The sequence below is a fragment of the Mobula hypostoma genome, chromosome 2 (genome assembly GCF_963921235.1).
Source record: "Mobula hypostoma chromosome 2, sMobHyp1.1, whole genome shotgun sequence".
NCBI classification, from domain to species: domain Eukaryota; kingdom Metazoa; phylum Chordata; class Chondrichthyes; order Myliobatiformes; family Myliobatidae; genus Mobula; species Mobula hypostoma.
Genome location: NC_086098.1, coordinates 181,271,784 through 181,293,786, shown reverse-complemented (window position 1 = coordinate 181,293,786; position 22,003 = coordinate 181,271,784). Strand labels below are relative to the sequence as shown.

At 40.9% G+C, this 22,003-nt stretch overlaps 1 protein-coding gene across 11 annotated transcripts in view; it reads right to left on the bottom strand.

Moving 5' to 3' along the window:
* Positions 1 to 22,003, bottom strand: part of zmynd8 (zinc finger, MYND-type containing 8) — a 105,744-nt gene that overhangs the window by 1,051 nt on the left and 82,690 nt on the right. For 10 of the 11 annotated variants that reach the window (XM_063041182.1, XM_063041186.1, XM_063041180.1 and 7 more), the window contains 4 exons: positions 20,597 to 20,677; positions 20,417 to 20,495; positions 19,229 to 19,468; positions 17,992 to 18,149 (listed from right to left, as the gene is read on the bottom strand). In XM_063041182.1, the coding sequence (XP_062897252.1) occupies positions 17,992 to 18,149; positions 19,229 to 19,468; positions 20,417 to 20,495; positions 20,597 to 20,677 (558 nt within the window). Of the gene's footprint in view, positions 1 to 17,976; positions 18,150 to 19,228; positions 19,469 to 20,416; positions 20,496 to 20,596; positions 20,678 to 22,003 lie in introns of those variants that run through there. The other variant, XM_063041190.1, reaches the window with a different exon arrangement.

The following is a 22,003-nucleotide window of genomic DNA, read 5'->3' as shown; positions in this document are numbered from 1 at the left end:
GTACATTTTCCAAACAAGAGTAGCTCTGTGGAGAGAGAATATTTACTCTAACATTCCATGTACCAGCCTTCATCCCAAGTCCATGCACAACTTAGTGTAAATGCATTTTCTCTTTGCTCACCATCCAACCAACTTAAAAGCAGAGGGAGACACAATCAAGGATGTAATGCTGAGGCTTTATAAGGCATTGGTCAGACCGCACTTAAGCAGCATTGGGTCCCTTCTCTAAGATTGGATGTGCTGGCAATGGAAGGGGCCCAGAGCAGGTTCATGAGAATGATCCCAGTAATGAAAGGTTTAACATTCGAGGAGCATTTAGCTCTGGGCTTGTACTCGCTGGAGTTCAGAAGAATGAGGGGAAATCTCATTGAAACCTAATGAACATTGGAAGGCCTAGATAGAATGACTGTGAAGAGGATATTTCTTATAGTGGGGGAATCTAGAACAAGCGGGCACACACAGCTTTACAGTCGAAGGGCAACCTCTCAGAACAGAGATGAGAGGGAATTTCTTTAGCCAAAGGGCAGCAAATCTGTGGAATTCATTGCCACAGACAGCTGTGGAGACCAAGTCATCTGGTACATTTAAAGTGGAAGTTGACAGGATCTCATTTAGTAAGGACGTCAAAGGTTATCAGGAGGAGGCAGGCAAATGGGGTTGAGAGGGATAATAAATCAGCCACAATGAAGAGAATGCAGAGAAGTCTTGATGGGTCGAATGGCTGAGCCCTGCTCCCATATCTTACGGTCTAATAGTTCAGTACTGGATTTGGTATAACAAGGATTTAAGACCTTAAGAACATAAGACATAGGATCAAAATTAGGCCATTTGGTTCATTAAGTTTGCTCTGCCATTTAATCATGGCTGATCCTTTTCCTCCTCCCTCCTCTGCCCCACTCCCTGGCCTTCTCCTCGTAACCTTAAATGCCATGGCCAATCAAGAACCTATCAATCTCTGCTTTAAATACACCCAACAACCTGGCCTCTACGGCTGTCTGTAGTAACAAATTCCACCAATTCACTACCCTCTGGCTAAAGAAATTTCTCCACATCTCTGTTTCCCCTCTATCCTGTTAATTTTAATAACAAACAAATTAAACAACTGCATTTAAGCTACCAATTTCACAATAAGACCTTGATCTATAAGTCAATCCCTTAAATTTAGACACTTGAATCATGATGTATCCAGTACTTAGCACATGCTGCTTCCTTCTATCTCAGCACCCAACCGGTTAAAAGAATTTACATGGTCATAAGCAGCAATCGTCAAAATGTTCAAGGAATGAAGCCAAACATGTGGGCATATCCCACTAGCAGACCTCTAGCTAATGACAGATGTGGCTAAAAGGAGACAGACCATTTGATTATTTCACACTAATAACTGGCATTTACTCAGTCTCAATCCCTGATTATCCACAGTGCAGCTGACCACCTAATTTGACTGCCAACAGTGGGAGTAAAGCACAAGAATACATACAGCTATATAGCTTTAACTAGCCACGCCAATGAGTCTGCAGGAGGGTGGGCAACACTCTAACAGTACTTGTCAAGCCTTTTTTATGATGTGGTACAATAACCAGTGAAATTTTAAGTGTTATGTGAACAGCCAGCCAGTCCTATTCCTTAAAAAAAATGAGGAATAACAACTTTAAAAAGAGACGTCTCCAATAACTTGAGGACATTCTAATTAGTTTCTTTATGATGTAAACAATTACTTCAGTTTGTTCATTATGTGCCATTATGACACAGGCGATCATACATGACCATGATTGTTCTTGCCATCTTCTGGGCCGTGTCTTTACAAGATGGGTGACCCCAGCCATTATCAATACTCTTCAGAGACTGTCTGACTGGTGTCAGTGGTTGCATAATCAAGACATGATATGCACCAGCTGCTCATACAACCATACTGATTGTGGATGCTTAGCCATGATCAGTTAATGGTGGTGCTGGCTCGAAGGGCTGAATGGCCTACTCCTGCACCTATTGTCTATTGACCTTCTACCACTGACTCCCTTGGTTTCACATGACCCTGTCCAGGGGGCATCTTACACCTCCTTTGGTAGAGATGCATTTCCACCCTACAATCCACATCAACTCAGTGATCACTTTATTAGGTACAGCTGTGTAGTAAAGCAAATATCTAATCAACCAATCATGTGGCACCAACTCAATGCATAGAAGCATGCGGACATGGTCAAGAGGTTCAGTTGTTGTTCAGACCAAACATCAGAATGGGAAGAAATATGATCTATGTGACTTTGACTGGGGAATGATTGTTGGTGCCAGAAGTGGTTGTTTCAGTATCTCAGAAACTGCTGATCTCCTGGATTTTCATGCTGTTTCCAGAGTTTAGAGAATGGTGCGAAAAAAAATCAAGTGAGCAGCAGTTCTGTGGGTGAAAACACTGTTAATGACAGAGGTCAGAGGAGAATGGCCAGACTGCTTCAAGCTGACAGGAAGGTGACAGTAACTCAAATAACCTTTCATTATAACGGTGATATGCAGGAAGAACACCTCTGGATGCACAACATGTCGAACCTTGAAGTGAATGGGCTACAGCAGCTGAAGACCACGAACAGACATTCAGTGGTCACTTTATTAGGTAGCTCCACAGATTAGCACTTCATTTTATATCTTGAATTACTATGCTTCAAAAGGTTATTCCCTTAAAAAAACAAAGTTCAAAAAGTAAAATTTATTATCAGAGTACATACATGCCACCACATACGACCCTGAGATTCTTTTTCTGTGGGCATCCTTAGCAAATTTATAGAACAGTAACTGAACAGTAAACAAATAGTGCAAATGCAGAAAATAAATAAATAGTAATAAATAACGAGCATGAGATAACATAATAAAAAGTCCTTAAATGAGTGGAGTTATCCAATTTTGTTCAAGAGCCTGTTGGTTGAGGGGTAGTAACTGTTCTTGAACCTGCTGGTACAAGTCCTGAGGCTCTTGTACTTTCTACCTGATGGCAGCAATAAGAAAAGACGTGGTCTGAGTTGTGAGGATCTTTGATGAAGGATGCTGCTTTTCTACTGCAACATTTCATAGAGATATGCTCAATGGTTGAGAGGGTTTTACCCGTGATGTACTGGGCCAAATCCACCACCTTTTGTAGGATTTTCTGCTCAAAGGCCTTGGTGTTCCCATACTAGGCCATAATGCAAACAAAGCAACTTTTCGGTTTACCGTCTCAACAATTCAACTACACTCAAGGCAGCTTAGGCTGATTTTCGTTCCCATAAGTAACAAATCTCACCATTGTTTGCTGTGAAAAAAAGAAAATGGGGTGATCCAAATGGGGAGGTGTGAGGTAACTTCCGCATTTTGCAATTTTGTATTCAGATTGTTGCTGCCAATGGTGTTGAGGACTGGTTTCTCAGTGTGACAGGACTGGCAAGTCAAACTTAGACAAGGGCTCACAACCAAATATCAAGCCCTTGGCTGTAAATGCAGAGTGACCACTGCTTGCTAAGGAGTAAAAGGGATCCAAGACCTTTCTGATCTCAACATGGAAGGCAGCATTCATCCAAATAATCAGCTTCACATTCCACACACTATTCTGAGAATTTAATTGCCCAACAACATCCAAAAAATGGCATTGTACAGAATATTTTCACGAATGTCAAAATCACAAAATAGCAAATGGCAACAGACACCTGACAAACTAGAAGCAAGGTTGAAAGCTAAGAATAACATATTTTGTAGGTTTTGCATCAGAAATCATCTCTCCTCTTCACAACACTCTCTAAAGTAGCATACGAAGTATCCACTTCCGACATGAATTGCTGCAGTATTCGCAAAACACTAAAGTAAATAGCTTCTTTCTTTCTTAACATTTGGACATAGTCATCAAGTGATTCCTCAGAAAAAATTTATTGTGAAATCTCAGATCAAAATTGCTCTTCAGCTCTGAGACAACATCCCAGACAACATCCTGTTTAATTCTCATTTTCTCATCTTTCTAAGTTCCACTGCTTCCAAATTGGGTACATATGTATGTAGCCTTCTGCCAAGTGCAAATATCTCTCTTCAATCACTTTGGACCCAGGCATGCTGGGCCAATTTAACGAATATTAAAAAGTCCACCATACCGGTGGGTTCAGAGTCACAAACAGGTCTGACTGGAGTAAAGAAGGTAGATTACTTTCAATGAGGGACAATGGTGAACCAGATGTATTTTCACAAATATTCAGTAGCTATGTTCTCATTAGTATCAATAACTTGTATTTTCATTAAGTTACAGATGAAATTGAATTGGATTTACTTTATTACTTACATCCTTCACATACATGAGTAAAAATCTTTAGGTCTGTGGTCCCCAGCCACCGGGCCGCAAAGCATGTGCTATCGGGCCGCGAGGAAATGATATGATTTGGCGGTATGATGAGTAAACAACAAACGTCGTTTGACAGTTTCTTTAGAAGAGGTGGTAGGGGAAATAAAAGGCCTAACGATGATAACGCAGAGATAGCTGAGACTGAGACTACAAAAAAAAGAAAGCTTCCTTCAACAGAAAATACGATGAGTCGTACATAAAATATGGCTTTATTGCGACCGGTGACTCACACACTCTAAGCCCCCTGTGTGTGATATGTGGAGACAAGCTGTCTAATGAGGCAATGAACCCCTCAAAAACTGCTTCGGCACCTTGAGTCCAAGCACCCTGCACTTAAAGACAAACCCGTTGAGTTTTTTGAGCAGAAAAGACGTGAGCAAGCAGGACAGAAGCAAGTGCTGAGAGCCACCGCCCCCACAAATGCTGCTGCTCTGAGAGCGTCGTACTTAGTAGCTAGCCGTATTGCTAAGGCTAAGAAACGTCTGTTTGAGCAGCTTTGCAAGGAAATTGATGCAAAGCACAAACGCTTACACACTGAAGTCAGGTGGCTATCAAGGGGGAGAGCCCTGGCCAGGACTTTTGAGTTAAGAGAGCAGCTACAGAGATTTCTTTCAGGAAAAACGTCAGCACTGGCAGCCCACTTCAGTGACGAGGAGTGGACAGCAAAACTCGCTTACCTGTGTGACGTCTTCAATGAACTCAATTTGTCACTTCAGGGGAGAATGACAACTGTCTTCAAGTTGGCCGATAAAGTGTCTGCTTTCAAAGCCAAACTGGAACTGTAAGGACGGCGCGTGGACAGAGGCATATTTGACATGTTCCCAACATTAGCTGGGATTTTGGGAGAGACTGAGACTGCACTGTCTTTGTTACAGCTGGTGCGCGATCACCTATCTTCACTGTCGACAGAATTCCTGCATTACTTCCCAACTGCAAATGACCCAAGACGTGCAAGGGAATGGGTCCGTGACCCATTTGTGAATGTCCCCGGTGAATCATTCATATCAGCACGGGAAGAAGATCAATTCCTCGAGCTTGCAAATGACAGTGGGCTGAAAAGTATGTTTGACATAACATCTCTGCCGGCATTCCGGATCAAAGTCAAGACTGAATATCCTGAGATAGCCACGAAAGCACTGAAAATGTTGCTTCCGTTTCCAACATCATATCTCTGCGAAGTGGGATTTTCTGCAATGAATGCAACGAAAACTAAATTGCAGAATAGACTGGATATAAGGAACCCCCTTCGAGTATCGCTGTCTCTCATCACCCCTCGATGGCACCGTCTTGCTGCAGGGAAACAAGTCCAGGCCTCCCACTGATTCAGCAATATTGGTGTGTTGCAATGATTTTATATGTTCATACAAGGAAAATATGTGCTGTGTGTTTAATATCCAAACGTTATTTAAAATGTTATTGACTTATAAGGGTCTTATAATTGACTTATCACTATATTCATGCGAGGAAAATATGCACTGCGTGTTTAATATTAAATTCATTAGATAAACCCTTTTAGAAACCAAATTGAGTGTATTAGCCACTTATAAGTGACTTATAGTTGACTTACCTATATTCCGGTCGTGACTAACACCCACCCCCCGCCCCGTCGGCCGGGCCACAAGAATATTGTCAATATTAAATCGGTCTGCAGTGCAAAAAAGGTTGGGGACCCCTGGTTTAGGTTACATCTCCATCTAAATTTGCAATGTGCAATTTATAGTCATTTGTAATAAATAGTATGTACAACAGGACAGTCAATATGACATAGAAATACAATTGTATCAGCATGAATTAATCAGTCTGATGGCCTGATGGAAGAAGCTATCCTGGAGCCTGTTGGTCCTGGCTTTTATGCTGCGGTACCATTTTCCAGATGGTAGCAGCTGGAACAGTTTGTCGTTGGGGTGACTTGGGTCCCCAGTGATCCTTCAGTCCCTTTTTACACACCTGTCTCTGTAAATGTCCTGAATAGTGGGAAGTTCACATCTACAGATGCACTGAACTGTCCACACCACTCTCTGCAGAGTCCTGCAATTGAGGGCAGTACAGTTCCCGTACCAGGCAGTGATGCAGCCAGTCGGGATGCTCTCAATTGTGCCCCTGTAGAAAGTTCTTAGGATTTCAGGACCCATACCAAACTTCTTCAACCATCTGAGGTGAAAGAAGCACTGTTGTGCTTTTTTCACCATACAGCCGGTATGTACATTCCAGGTGAGATCCTCTCTGATGTGTATGCCAAGGAACTTAAAGCTGCTCACCCTCTCAACCCCAGATCCACTGATGTCAATAGGGGTTAGCCTGCCTCCATTCCTCCTGTAATCCATAGCCAGCACCTTTAATTTTTGCGACATTGAGGAAAAGGTTACTTTCTTGACACCACTGTGTCGGGGTGATGACTTCTTCTCTGTAGGCTGCCTTGTTATTATTTGAGATCAGGACAATCAGTGTAGTATCGTTAGCAAATTTAATTAGCAGATTGGAGCTGTGGGTGGCAACACAGTCAGGGGTATATAGAGAGTAAAGGAGGGGGCTTAGGATGCAGCCTTTAAATGAAATCAAATTCTCCAAATTCTACAGTTTCCATTTTGAAATTTAAACTCAAATCTTTGGATTCTTAATCCAGATTCCAAGATATTACTATGCCAATTTAATTGCTGAACCATTTATTTACTTGTCATATTTAGTCTGGTTATCATTACCATTTTTACAAATACTGATGAAACCTGTGAGTGTATGACAAGGCCACTAGCACTAACTGGCAAGTGCTAAGCACACAGAAGACAAGATCATAAGATTAGAGATACACCCCAAGTCTAACTTATCACTTCATGAACAAGGAGAGAGATAGGGATAAAGCTGCAGTGACAGAGAACTCATTCATAGTCCAACATATTCATGTTCCACATAGGAAAAATAACCTTGTAATCCAAAACCTAATATGTTAATTCCTTTTCGTATCTTCATTATTTCTGAATATCTTCAATTTTTTTTCAGATTGCCAAGAACACCATTATTTGTTTTTCAAATTCTTACAAGAGGATACCCTGCAAGTGGCCCAAGTGCTACTCCTATCCAGACAGCTCCTCCCTCACCTCCATTCAGAGCCCCCAACAGCCCTTCCAGGTGAGACAACATTTCACTCACACATCTGTTGGGGTTGTCAATTGTATCCGGTGCTCCCAACGTGGCCTCATCTACACTGGTAAGACCCCTTCATAAATTGGGGCTGCTTTGTTGAGCACCTCCGTACCATCCGCCACATGCAGGATTTCCTGGTGGCCAATCATTTTAATACTAATTCCCATTCCCATTCTGATGAGTCAGTCCACAGCCTCCTCTTGTGCCAAGATGAGGTCACCCTCAGGGTGGAGGAACAACACCTTATATTCCATCTGGTTACCCTCCAACCTGATGGTATGAATATCAATTTCTTCTCCTGGTGAACAAAACTACCCCACCCCCCACTTCTATTCTCAAATCTGATCTTTTACTTCTCATCTGCCTATTACTTTCCTCTGGGTCCCCTCTTCCTTCCCTTTCTCTATTTGTCCACTCTCCTCTCCCATCAGATTCTTTCTTTCCCAGCCCTTTACCTTTCCCACCCACCTGGCTTCACCTATCATCTTCCTGCCAGTGTCTTTCCCACCCCTTCCCCCAACATTTAATTCAGACATCACCCCCCTTTCCTCTCAGTCCTGAAGAAGGGTCTCAGCCTGAAATGTCAACTGTTCACTCTTTTCCATAGATGTTGCCTGACCTGCTGAGTTCCTCCAGCATTTTGTGTATGTTGCAAAGGATAGCAAAAAGTTTTAGTACAAATTAATTCAGTTTTAACTTGCCTCAAATAGTACACTTCAAAATCAAGAGGATAGGAGGAGGCTTTTTACTCTCCTCCCATCCGGTAGGCGCTACAGGAGCATCCGCTCCCACACCAGCAGGCACAGGAAGAACTTCTTCCCTGAGGCTGTGACCCTGCTGAACCTCACATCACAGTACAATACTGGGTGCAATACTGCTTAGCGCTGTCTTAGTACTTTTATATTTGTGTGCTGTAGCACATACTTTTTATTTGCAGTTATTTTGTAAATAACACTACTCTTTGCATTTCTGGTCAGATGCTAACTGACCATTGGCTTTGTATCTGTACTCAGCACAATGACAATAAAGTTGAATCTAATCTAATCTAAATTAAGATGGTTTTCCTCATTTCTATATGAATATATCAAGAAAATATGGGAAGTAGGTAGTAAATGTGCCAGAATAATTGAACATTTTCTGTGCCAACAGAGAGCTCTACAGTGACTCCAAGAATAGGTGGAATTCCTCAGAGTTGAACCAAAGTTTTATCTTTAGCATGAAACACTAAGAAACAGGAAAAGCAAGTGTATCTAACTCATCCTTTCCAAGCAGAGCCTAGGTCATAATTACAATGCTTCATTAACACAGCCAGTCATGCAAACGACTAAATAGATGTACTGGAGAAAGGATAGATGGCTGATGTCCCTTGTAGTACTAATTCTATTTACAGTCCACAACAGGCTGACTCCGTCTTTCAGTATACTATACTAGACATTCTATTTTCAAACAACAATAATATTGGACACATTTGTCTTAAAAGAAAAATCAGAAAATGTATGCATTTTAGAATTTTTCCCCTCGTATAAGAACCATCAACTCTACAGTAAAACCCAAAAAAATAAATGCACTTGCAGACTTATTCCTTTTAATAGGCATCAACATTTAAATGGCTTCTATCCAGGCTCGAACACTATTATTTCGCTTTTACTTAATTTGGTTGAAAATACATTGATTTTTCTGCTAGGATGATGGACCTCTCATCATCTACTATGTTTTATAACTAGTTTCAGAAGTTGCTTTAAAAGGAAACATGGATTGTTGAGATCATTTGGAACGGAATAAAGCACAGGAGGTAAATGGTACAACAGGATGGAGCAAAAATTGGTCATTAGTGAGATTTTAGTTAATTACTCTAAGATGCAAGGATGTTCTGCCCAAGCAATTGAAAATGAGCAATTGTTGTAATTTAGACAAATGGAAGCTGCTTAAAGCAGCACTTTAAGCCCAGGGGATATGTGAAGATTTCTATCAGCTTCTCTCTCCAAGAGCTAAAGAACTCTCTCAACAACTGTCTAGTCAGTAAATGGCTGTATTTCAAATTATGGGCTAAGCTGCTGGAACGTAGGTGGCTGTTGCTGCTTGGACCTGGATCAGTTTAACAGGCTTGTTGCTGGTCACAACTGCTCTTATTTGCAGTGACAGTATTACAATATTAAGCACAATTTTTTTTAACAAAGATATATATCTGGTTTTATTGATTCCATATAAGGCAATAGTTCTTTTGTAAAATAAACTGCATTTAAATCATTAAAATGCAACTTCCTTCTTTAGCCTTTTGGCTGACTGAATGTTGAGAGTTCTGTAAATGCTTTAGCACAATAATTTTGATGTTAAATTCAACTCTCCTCAAAGGTTCAAAGGTTCATTTATTATCAAAGTATACAACTCTGAAATTGAACATCCTATTGGATAATTGACAATTTAAACATGTATCCGCTAAAGTTCAATTTCCTTCCTCGGCTACATAAATCAGTCTTTAATCAAATTAACAATATCCAACTTCAATAATGATTAATATTTGATATTCATTTAGAAGACCCTCAAAGGCCTCAGATCTTCATGACTGTTCTAGCACTGAGTCAACTTCTTTCTCCTCTGTTTAACTCCTCAGATCCACTACAGATTTAAATAGCATATTTTGTTGTGGTTTTTGTATTAGTAAATCTCCTGTGGCCTTGATCAGGGTTAGTTGCAGGAAGTAGTTATTTTCAACTTAACAATGGAGCCAAACTAAAATCAGCAGTCAGAATCAAGCGCCAGCTATAGAAATTAGTTTCCTGTAACAGGTGCCCAGCGGGTAACGTCAGCTGCAAGCTCTAATAATATTGCAAAAAATTAACCCCATTGTGTTTTTAAGCTAAGTTCATTACAACAATTCAGAACTATTTGTAGATACAAGCAAAACAGCACAATGCCAGTGGCTTAAGTACTTAAAATCAGGAGTTCTGCATCTAGAAATGAAAGTGGTCATTAAAATAACAGGTGTTACATCTAAGACTAGCGTGTCAACAAAATAGGCATGACAAATGGAAGGCACATTAAACTTATTGTTCCTCCCATTTTAAGTTTCATTCTCAAGCTTGGGCAAGGGTAGAGAGAACTGGAAAATGCAGCTGATTAATATCATGCCTCCCTCTAGTACAAGGTTTATATTTTACAAAATGCTTGCAATTATCAGTGGCCTTCAGCATAACAGAGCAAACTGAGAGCCATTTCAGCAGAATCTCTCCTCCATGGGTATATTGCGGTATAAGTGGTATATTGTGACCAGGAAAGCAGCAGTCAGATTAAAGAATCCTTTACAAGAGAAGCAATTTAAATCAAAAAGTGCATATTAAATATTTAACTTAATACAAAGAATACTTAGAAAGCAAATGGAATTCAGAAAAGTAAAAAGGGAAAAGTTAAAAGTAATAGATAATTTAAATTTATCTAAAGTAATTAAAACTTGGAAGCTATGAGACTGCATATTATAAAAGCAAATTTAAGACCAGTTAGTTGCAATTAACACTTCAAACTCTTACAATTAATCCTTAAAACAAACTTTTAATTAAATGTGCAACACCAGATTTTTTTCCTGGTGTTTGTGATAGGCAAGTATAGCAACTTCGCTTCCTTCATGTATCTTACTGCAGCTGGTGAGATAGCATTATATAGCATTTCAGAGATACAGAGGACATCAGAGACAGCAACTTACAGATTTCTATGGTTTACTGCAATTCTAAAGACACTGAAAGTTGCTCTGCAGTCCAGTGTCCTCCACAGATAAAGAGTGATGATGGCCTGATTTTATTGGTGTAGGAACTAGGCCAATAGGTTTCTGTTATGACAATCATAACCACTGGACAGCTACAATGGTAAACAATAAAATTTAATTTTGAACTGTGCTCTCGGGACGTCCTGTTTTAGGGTTGGGGAAAATGGGGGAAATGAAGAATGAATATTGTGGATAGAGTGAAGCCAATTTTACTCTGCATCTTGCTGCTGAACTAAAGCTGAAGCTCATTAGGCGTCTGAAGTTGAAGTTAAAGTGTTATAATCCTCAAGAAACAGGTTCTTACTCAACAGCAAAGATTACAACAATCCCTGATGACATATGGTCTGCTCAAAAGGTAGAGGATTCACTGTAATTTACTTACCTATTGATTTTCTCTCTTCCTTTTGAGGAAATTGCACAGCTCTGTTACAACCGAATAACAAATTATAAACTTGCTGTTTGGAGTGCATTTACTGGTATCACAACAGAACAAATCAACACATTGCTTGATCTGAAAACTCTAAATTAGCTCAGTAGGTCCTTGATAAAGAAAGGGCAAGAAAATAAGCTGGGGGTATGAAGCCAGGATTATGTTTATACCGAAATACTCCTGACAATATGGTCACGATATAGATCAGATGGAAGATTGGATTGAAGAGTGGTAGATGGAAGGTAATCCTAACAAGTGCAAGGAGAAGCATTTAAGGAAGTCAAGTAAGGATAGGACATATGCAGTTAAGTGGCAGAGCACTAAATAATGTTGATGAACAGGGATCAACTAAGGATCAAGTCCGTAATTCCCTGAAAATGGCAACAGATGGAGATAGGGTGGTGAAGGCGGCTTACAGCATGCTTACCATCATAGGTCAAGGCACAGAAAATAAAAGTAAGGACAGTGTGTTACAACTTAACAAAAGGACTAGTTAGTTTGTATTTGGACTATTGTGAGCAGTTCTTGTCATCAAACGATAGGAAGGATGTCGTTGTGCTCAGAGGAGTGCAGAGAAGATTCACCAGGATGCTGCCTGGATTGGGAGACTTTAGTCATAGAGAGAAATTAGATGAGCTGAGGCAGTTGTCCCTAGAGAAACGAAGACTGAGGAGTGATCTAATATATGTATATAAAATTAGAAAAGACCTAGATAGGGTAGATATTTAGAACCCTTCCCATCCCCCATGTTGCCTCAATGTGATGCCATCTATCATCAATGTCCCCATCCATCTAGACTATGCCCTCTTCTCACTGCTACAGTTGCTAAGAAGATACAGAAGCTTCAAGACCCCCACCACCAGGTTCAGGAACAGACACTTTCCTACAACCATCAAATTCTTGAACTGACCTGCACACACTAATCTTACCTTACCAATAGAACACCACAGACCTATGTACCTTTTCCATTACCATGAACTTGTTTCTAATTGTATTGGTACACTATTTCTCAATTTGCTGTCTTTTGCTTCAGTGCCTTGTACAATTTGTGTATAATTTATGTTCTGTGTCATCTGTACCTTGATGCCTGTGTTGCTACTGAAAGATATAACAACTAGTGGAGTGGTGATGAGAGAGCGTACATGAGTGAGATATGCCAACTAGTGGAGTGGTGCCACAGCATCAACCTGGCACTCAATTTCAGTAAGATGAAAGAGCTGATTGTGGACTTTAGGAACAGTAAGACAAAGGAACACATACCAATGCTCAGAGGGATCAGAGGTGGAGAGAGTGAGCAGTTTCAAGTTCCTAGGTGTCAAGATCTCTGAGGATCTAACCTGGTCCCAACATATTGATGCAGCTATAAAGAAGGCAAGACCGCAACTATCCTTCAGTGGGAGTTTGAACAGATTTGGTATGTCAACAAAAACACTCAGAAACTTCTATAGATGTACCGTAGAGAGCATTCTGGTATTGGGGGGGGGGAGGGGGGGCACAGGACTGAAAGCCGATTAAAGGACTGAATTTAATTGGCTCCATTTTGGCTTCTAGCCTACAGAGTACCCAGGACATCTTCAAGGAGCAGTGTCTCAGAAAGGCAGCATCCATTATTAAACATCTCCAGCACCCAGGGCATATTTTTCTCACTGTTACCATCAGGTAGGAGGTACAGAAGCCTGAAGGCACGCACTAAGTGATTCAGGAACAGCTTCTTCCCCCCTGCCATCCGATTCTTAAATGGGCATTGAACACATGAACACTGCCTCACTTTTTCAATATACGTTATTTCTGTTTTTGCACAATTTTTAATCTATTCGATATACATATACTGTAATTGATTTGCTTATTTATTTATTATTAACATTTTATTTTTTTCTCTTCTTCTTCTTCTATATTATGTATTGCATTGAACTGTTGCTGCTAAGTTAACAAATTTCATGACACATACCAGTGATAATAAATCTGATTCAGATTTTACCATTGTATATGTACCTCACCATAGTTGTGCATAAGACAATAAAGTCAACCTGACTGGCAGGGATATTGAAAACAAGAGCTCATAGGTTTAAGGTAAGAGGAAAGAGATTTAAAAGGGATTTGAGGGTAAAGTTTTTTTTAATATACAAACTGTGTTTGTATACACAGTGGTTGATATCAGGAAAGTGCTGCCAGAGGTGGTGGTAGAATCAGATACAATTACTAAGAAACATCAAGAGAGGCACGACAGAAGCATTCAAACAGGCAAGGGAAAAGAAGTGTACCGACCTATTGCAGGCAAATTAGAATAGATGGGAAAAAAGGTCAGCAATGGGCACCATGTGCTTAAGGGCCTGTTTCTGTACTGTAGAAATCTGTGACTTGCTGAATTGTAACATGCATTTGCAAATCTCCACCTAATTAATGGCATTATTGCACGATATCCAGTGCATGACCAATCCTGATGAAAGGTCTCAGACCAAAACATCAACTGTCGGGTTTCTAAAGCATTTTGTGTGTGTTGCTCATGACCAATCAAGACTGCTGAAAGGAAAAGACTACTGAGGATACATAGGCAGGAACCAAAAATGGCCAGAAATTACTGGCAAGTAAAGGTACCCACAGACAAAAGAGATGTTGTAGTGTGGCAAAGTGATCTCTTCCTTGCAGGGCCAGGCAACAACTCTCAGACATGTTCTCTAACGTACCCTTGAAAAGGAATCCCTCAAGACCATCAGGCCATTGTCTCCAACACCATCAACAACCTCATCAACTCTAGTGATCTCCTATTCACAGCCACCAACCTCAGTTCCCTTACCCCGCATTGCTCGTTTCTACCTCTTACCAAGATCCATACACCTAACTGTCCCAGTAGGCCCATTGTCCCCTCCGGCTGCTCCTGCCCCATTGAATTCATGTCCTCATACCTTGACTCTATTTTATCACCCTTTGTTCAAACCCTTCCCACCTGCATCTGCAACATTTTACACGCTCACTATCTCCTTAAAAACCTCCAATTCTCCGACCCCAATCACCTCATTTTCACCATGGATATCCAGTCCCCACACACGTCTATCTTTCATCAGGAAGGCCTTAAAGCTCTCTGCTTTCTCTACAACAGACCTGAGCAGTTCCCCTCCTCGATATGGCAGAACTGGTCCTCACCCTCGACAATTTCTCTTTCAGCTCCACCCACTTTCTCCAAACTCACATGAGCAACCACATGGGCCCCAGTCATGCCTGTCTTTTCGTTGGCTATATGGAACAGTCCATGTTCCTTTCCTGGTAATGCTCAACTCTTTCTGCTCTCTGTTGATGACTGCATTGGTGTTTCATGCACCCATGATGAGCTCTTCAATTTCATCAGCTTTGCCTCCAACTTCCACTCTGCCCTTAAATTCACTTAGTCATTTCTGACACCTCTCTCCATCGCTGGAGACTGTCTTTCAATATTATTTATACCTACCTATTCCCATGTCTATCTTCACTCCTCCTCCCACCCTGTCTCCTGTAAAAATATTAATTGCTTCTCTTAGTTCCTTTATCTCTATTGCACTTGTTCCCCAGATGAAGCTTTCCATTCCACGACATCAGAGATGTCCTTCTCCAAAGGACAGGGTTTCTCTTCCTCCGCCATTGATGCTGTCCTCATCTGCACCTTCTCCATTTCACAGACATCCAGCTAGCACCATCTTCCAGGGATAAAGTTCCTCTTGTCCTTACCTACCACCCCATAAGCCTCAGCATACAACACAGCTCTGCCACTTCCACCATCTTCAATGGGGCCTTATCAGCAAACACACCTTTACCTCCCCCCCACCCCAATTCTCCACTTTCCTTAGGGAGTGCTCCCTCCATAATCCCTTGTCCATTCATCCCTCCCCATTAATATCCCTCCTGGCACAAACCCCTGCAAGTGACCAAAATGCTTCACCTGCCACTTACCTCCTCCCTCACCTCCATTCAGCGTCCCAGTCATTCTAGGTGAGGCAACACTTCGCCTACGAATCCATTGGGGTTGCCTACTGTATCTGGTGCTTCCGATGCAGCTTCCTCTACATTGATAAGACCCGATATAAACTGGGGGTCCACTTTCTCAAACACCTCAGCCACATCTGCAAAAACTGGGATTTCCTGGTTGCCGTCCATGTTAATTCCTACTTCCATCCTGACATGAGGGTCCATGGTCTCCTCTTCTGCCACGATGAGGCCACTCTCAGGTTGGAGGAGCTACACCTCATATTCCATGTAGGTAGCCTTCAACCTGATGGGATGAAAATCAACTTCTCCAACTTAAAGTAATTTTTCCCCCTTCCCCTTCCCTCTTCTTCATTTCACTCTGGCCTCTTACCTTCTCTCCTCACTTGCCTATCACTTCTCACTGGTGCCCTTCCTTTTCTTCCATGATTCCTTGTATTAGATTTCTCCTTCTCCAGCCCTTCTCCACTTAGCACCTCCCAGCCTCCTACTTCATCCCACCCACCTGGCTTCACCCATCACATTCTAGCTTGTCCTCCTTCCCCTCCCCCACCTTCTTATCTAACATCTTTCCCCCCTCCTTTCCAGTCCCGATGAAGGGACTCAGTCCAAAATGTCCACATCCATTCATTTCCATAGACGCTGCCTGATCTGTTGAGTTCCCCCAGCATTTTGTGTGTGTGTTGTAGTAAAGGTGAAAAAATATTTATACAAAGTCCAAGGGAAATATAACCTTGGCTATAATTAAGACATTTCTAAAACAGTGCTACGTACAACTATGTTGATTGCATTATTCTTCAGTTGGAGGTTGAAGATTTGGAATAGAATCTCAACAAGTAGGTCCTTGAAACACAGATGACATTTTATTATCTTGTTCAATATCCAATAGTCAATGAACTAGTTATTTAAAGTCCAACTATTTATACTTCTTTTGCCAATCAGACAATACAAAATATTCCTGCTTGAGTCTACATCCACAGAAAAAGGGCACAATTTATAAGATGCAAATAGCAAAGTAATTTATAAGAGTAAAATGTGAAACAAGATGACCAAGAGAACGTGAACATGAAAGTAAGAACAACCATGACAAACGGATTTCAAAGCACTCAGAAAGGACATTTAGTCCATGAGCCTTTAGTAAGAGGTTGGTCAGAATGAGTCTAACAGCATTTGGTAACCAGCAAATGTTACTTAATGGTCACAATGGTCAGTAAAAGACAAATTTCACCAAAGATGCAGACATTGGTTTGCACTATTTTTGTTTCACTTCCAAACTACATTTTTAAGGCGAATAGGTTTAAAAGACCAAGATTATGTCAACTAGCTCTATTAACTCCGTGGTAATAAATGGAAAAGAAGTGGAAGCAGTGACAGATTTTGTCTTCCTCGGTTCAAAGACTTCTATAGACGTGTTGGCATGTGGCCAAGTGATTAATGCACCGGTCGAGTGATCTGAAGATCGCTAGTTCAAGCCTCAGCTGAGGCAGCATGTTGTGTCCTTGAGCAAGGCACTTAACCACACATTTCTCTGCGACAACACCGGTGCCAAGCTGTATCGGCCCTAGTGCCCTTCCCTTGAACAACATCGGTGGCATGGAGAGGGGAGACTTGCAGCATGGGCAACTGCCGGTCCTCCATACAACCTTGCCCAGGCCTGCGCTCTGGAAACCTTCCACGGCACAAATCCATGGTCTCACAAGACTAACGGATGCCTATATATAGATGGTAACTGTAGCCATGAAATTAAACAACACTTACTTCTGGGGAGGGCAGAAATGGCAAATTTAGATAAAATACTGAAGAGCAGAGACATAACATTGTCTATGAAGATCCGTATAGTCAAATCTATGATATTTTCAGTTATGATGTGTGGCTGTGAGAGCTGAGCTATTGGCAAGGCGGAACACAAAATAATCGACTCCTTTGAATTTGGATACTGGATGAAAGTGTTTGTTGGAGAGCAAGAAGATCCAACAAGTCGATACTCAAAGAAATACAGCCACACTGCTCACTAGGAGGCTTGATTATAAGACAAAAGCTCAAATATTTTAGTCACATCATGAGAAGACAGGATTCCTTGAAGAAGACTCTCATGTTTGGTAACACAGAAGGTAGAAGAAGGAGAGGATGGCAGAGGCTATGATGGATAGATAGTATTACTCAGACAATGAGCATGACCTTGGGGGATCTTAGGGAGGCAGTTTCCAACAGCAAGACTTGGTGTGCAGGAGTCCATGACATCACAAAGAGTCGGACTTGACAACAACTGAACAACAACTGGTTTAAAAACACAGAAGATGTTCTAAAAATACAATGGCTTGTCTAGAGGATGTATTTTTTATTTTAGTATCAAGTACAACTTACTGTGACATTTTCCTTGTTCTTATCTGTGCTGGGATCTTTGTCATTTTGGCCGGATTTGGTCTCTGTCGGTGACTGCTGGACAGTAGGGGCTGGCTGTGTACTTTTATTCAATGCCTCAGAGCTCACTTCTGATTCGGGTTCCTGCTGAGTCGCTGTGGCTGCAGTCAAAAACAGAAACACCTGTTAAAACTGCAGCACTGGAGAGATGTGAACCGCCTCTCCATTTGATTCCATTTCAAGAGCCACTGCTTATGTGAAAGATTAGTTTCATAAATGGAGACCAGCACACTTGTACACCCGGTCTAAATCCCTGCCGCCGCCACCCTCACCACCCCTCCCCTCCCCTCACTACTCCCCAACTCAGACACACTTTCATCTTGCGCTGGTCGCTTTTCATCTTTTATTGCCATTGTTTCATATATTTGTATGAGTGCTTGCTTTATTTGTAATAGTCCAGTAAGATTATACTGTCTTACCTAAACATGCGCCTGCCACTTTATGTCTACCCGTCTATCTTCAGGCCATGCTACTCAGGGACTTATGCTAATATTATTTTGTGATTATATATGCTATGTGCAGTGTGACTACTTGTACTGTGCTTAGCCCCAGAGGAACGATGTTTCATTTAGCTGTATACATGTTTACAGTTGAATGACAATAAACTTGAACTTTAACTTAATTACCATGGACAATTGAACTGGCTATGCTTACAGTTATTTGATAAAGAATGATAACTGTGTCCACATACTTTAATTGCTTAAGCTTAGAAATAATGGTGGCACAGAAATCGAATGAGATGAAGAACTTTAACTTCACAACTCAGGGTAGGTACCAAGTCCATACTGTGATCAGAACAATGTGACTATTTTGGTCCAATTTTGTCTCTATTCAAAGGACTGTGGAGCAACAGCTCAGCTAGTCACTATGTTCTCAGACAGCACCCAGCCAAGCAGAATTGGGTCTGGTCAATACTTCAATGGGAAACTACTTAGCAATGTCTGGGATAGGCCTGCTTTCTAAGTAGACAAATGATCCAAGTAACACACCAAATTCAACAAGAATCTAGGTCACATTGCAGTTGTTTACAATAAAGGGTAAAGCATTATGAACTCACATTTATTTAAATCCCCTTTTCTACACATAGCAAAAAATGCCCCACTATCATATTAAAGTTAGATCTTTCAGTAACAGCAAATGTATAACGTTCTAGCCTGGGTTAAGCTGCCACACAGTGTACCTGACTGAGTACAAGACTTCATGTGTTCAGGCCAATGTGCCTGCTGGCAAGGATAGTCACAGTAGCTGGTGTTCCAGCAACAGTAGAAGATGGCCTCCTTTCTGCAATTTGCACACCATTGCTTCTTCTTGGTTTCATCCACAGCCTGCTGCTTCTCTGTCTCCATCTGCTTCTTCATCTCAGCAACCATGCGATCTTTTTCTTGCTCAAGACTCTGGCGCATCTCGGCCATAGTTAGCTCTGTAAAGCACCAATTGGAGACCATTTAGGAAAACTGTCCTCTGTTGATTTGTCAAAAGTCTGAAAAGAACAAGATTTCTAACAAAAAGACAGGTAATATTATTTAATCACATTTCAATTCTCCAACCTGCCCTTTTTACTCTATCAACCCATTATTCAGAAGTAACCTGGAGTGAATGTTTTAAGCAGATTCACATCTTCTGGGACTATGAAATGCTTTTACATCAACATAAGATCTCCAACTGTTGGTCTCCACCCTTCTTCACTTCATGATTGGAGAGGAATACAATCCACTCCTAGATTACTTCTGGTAAATAGAGCTTCCAAAGTAGAAAACCATACTCCCAAGTTAACATCTAAGCAATATATAATATTGTGACATGTATGCAAAGAAAGCCCACAAGTTCCATGAAGGATAACACAAGAGTGTTTAAATTTGTTCTCAACCATGAATTCTAGTCAGATTGAGGTGCAACTAATGAACAACTTTTCAGTAATCAGTGTACTTATAATTATGAGTCTATATATGATACAATGTCAGGGTTATTCCTTTGAATAATAAACACTAAAGATTCTGAAAATGCTAGAAATCTTGAACAACACACACATAGAACACAGAAGGACTTCATCAAATCAGACAGCATCTATGGAGAGGAATAAACAGTCCATGTTTTGGGCCAAATACCTTCATCAGATCCCGATGAAGGTTTCGGCCTGAAACGTCGACTTACTCCTCTCTACATCTGCTATCTGACTTGATGAGTTCCTTCAGCATTTTGTGTATGTTGTATGAAATTATTTTACAAAGACATCTGACCACAAATAGTTATGAGTTTCTGCAATCTCTTGGTCAGGATAATGAACTACAGTACAGTGAGGACCAAATAAGATGATTTATTCAACCAATATATCAACTAAAGGGAAAACAGGCTGATTTGTAGCACATACCAAGATTATGTTTCATTTCAGCAAGTTCCTGCTGATGCAGCCACTGCAGTTTATCAATTTCAATTTTCATTCGTCGAATCTGCCAGAGGACAAGGCAAACCAACAATTCAGGATGGTTGTCTGATGTCAGTTGACGTTATTTAACAGCAAGACTCTCCAATTTGAATACCAATAACTAACCTCTGCTATTGTGCTTCCAGAGCTATTTCTAGAGAGATCATTGTAGATTTCAGTCATTGTTCCTTTTATTGCTTCCATCATCTAAAAAGTAATGGTTGTTTTGATTTATTAGAAAACAAACAGAGTGAAGTTAAAGATAGCAGTTAGTCACAAGAGACAGCAGGGCTTTGTCGACTCAGCCAGCTCCATCCTCCCCACCATCAAGGACATCTTTAAAAGGCAGTGCCTCAAGAAAGTGAGGTCATTAAGGACCTTTACCATCCAAGACATGCCCTCTTTTCATTAATACCATCAGGGAGGAGGTACAGGAGCCTGAAGACCCACATTCAATGATTTCTTCCCCTCCACCATCAGATTTCTGAATGGTCCACGAACCCATGAACACTACCTTGATAGTCCTTTATTTGCATTATTTATGTTTGTAATGCAGGCCTGCACTGGACTGCTGCCATAAAACAACAAGTTTCACATCATCTAAATCAGTAATAATAAATCTGAATCTGATAAATCAAAGGAAATATTTATGTTGTCAAAAAAGAGCAGTAATCCCAAGGACTGGGAAAATTTCAGAATTTAATCAAGAAGAATCGAAACTTTGATAGAAGTTAAAATACTGGGATAATCTCATGAGGAACATTAAAAAAGATTCTATAACTTTGTAATAGAGGCAAGATCAATTTGAACACCTCACAGTCTGAAACCACAAACTATATTAGGAAATAAGAGAATTGCAGATGAAGTAAATAAACATAGCTGTCGTCACAGGTGAGAAAACATGCATTTTAGAAACAGTGAAAGCAACAGGTCAAGAGGGAGGAGATGAGGGAAACCAGCAAGAGCAAATAAAAATGGAAACATTTTTAAAAATTAATGCCATGGTAGTGTGGTGGTTCCCACAGCTCAGCTCAGGGCTTCAGAGGTGAAGTCTGACATTGTCTGTAAGGAGTGTGCATGTCCTCGCCATGTAATGTGTGGGTTTTCTCTGGGTGCTCCAGTTTCCTCCCACAGTCCGAAGGTACACCAGTTAGTAAGTCAATTGGCCATTGTGAATTGTCCCTTGATTAGGCTAGGGTTAAATCAGGGGTTGCTGGGTGGTGTAGCTCAAAGTGCCAGAAGGGTATATTCCACGAGACAGACAGACAAATAGAATCAGTGGGAATGGAAACTGATAAATCCCCAAGACTTGATGGTCAGTAACTTAGTTTTGGAGGAGGTAGTTATGAAGACGGTGGGCAGCTGACATTACTTCTAATTCAAAACTTCTAAATTCTAGAACAGTTTCCGCAGATTGGAAGTCAAAAACATAATCCCACTACTTAAGGAGGATGAGAGAAGATAATTAGCTTAAAACCTGTTAGCCTCGTATCAGTAGTAAGGGAAAAGAAGTGACTAAGTACAAGATAAATA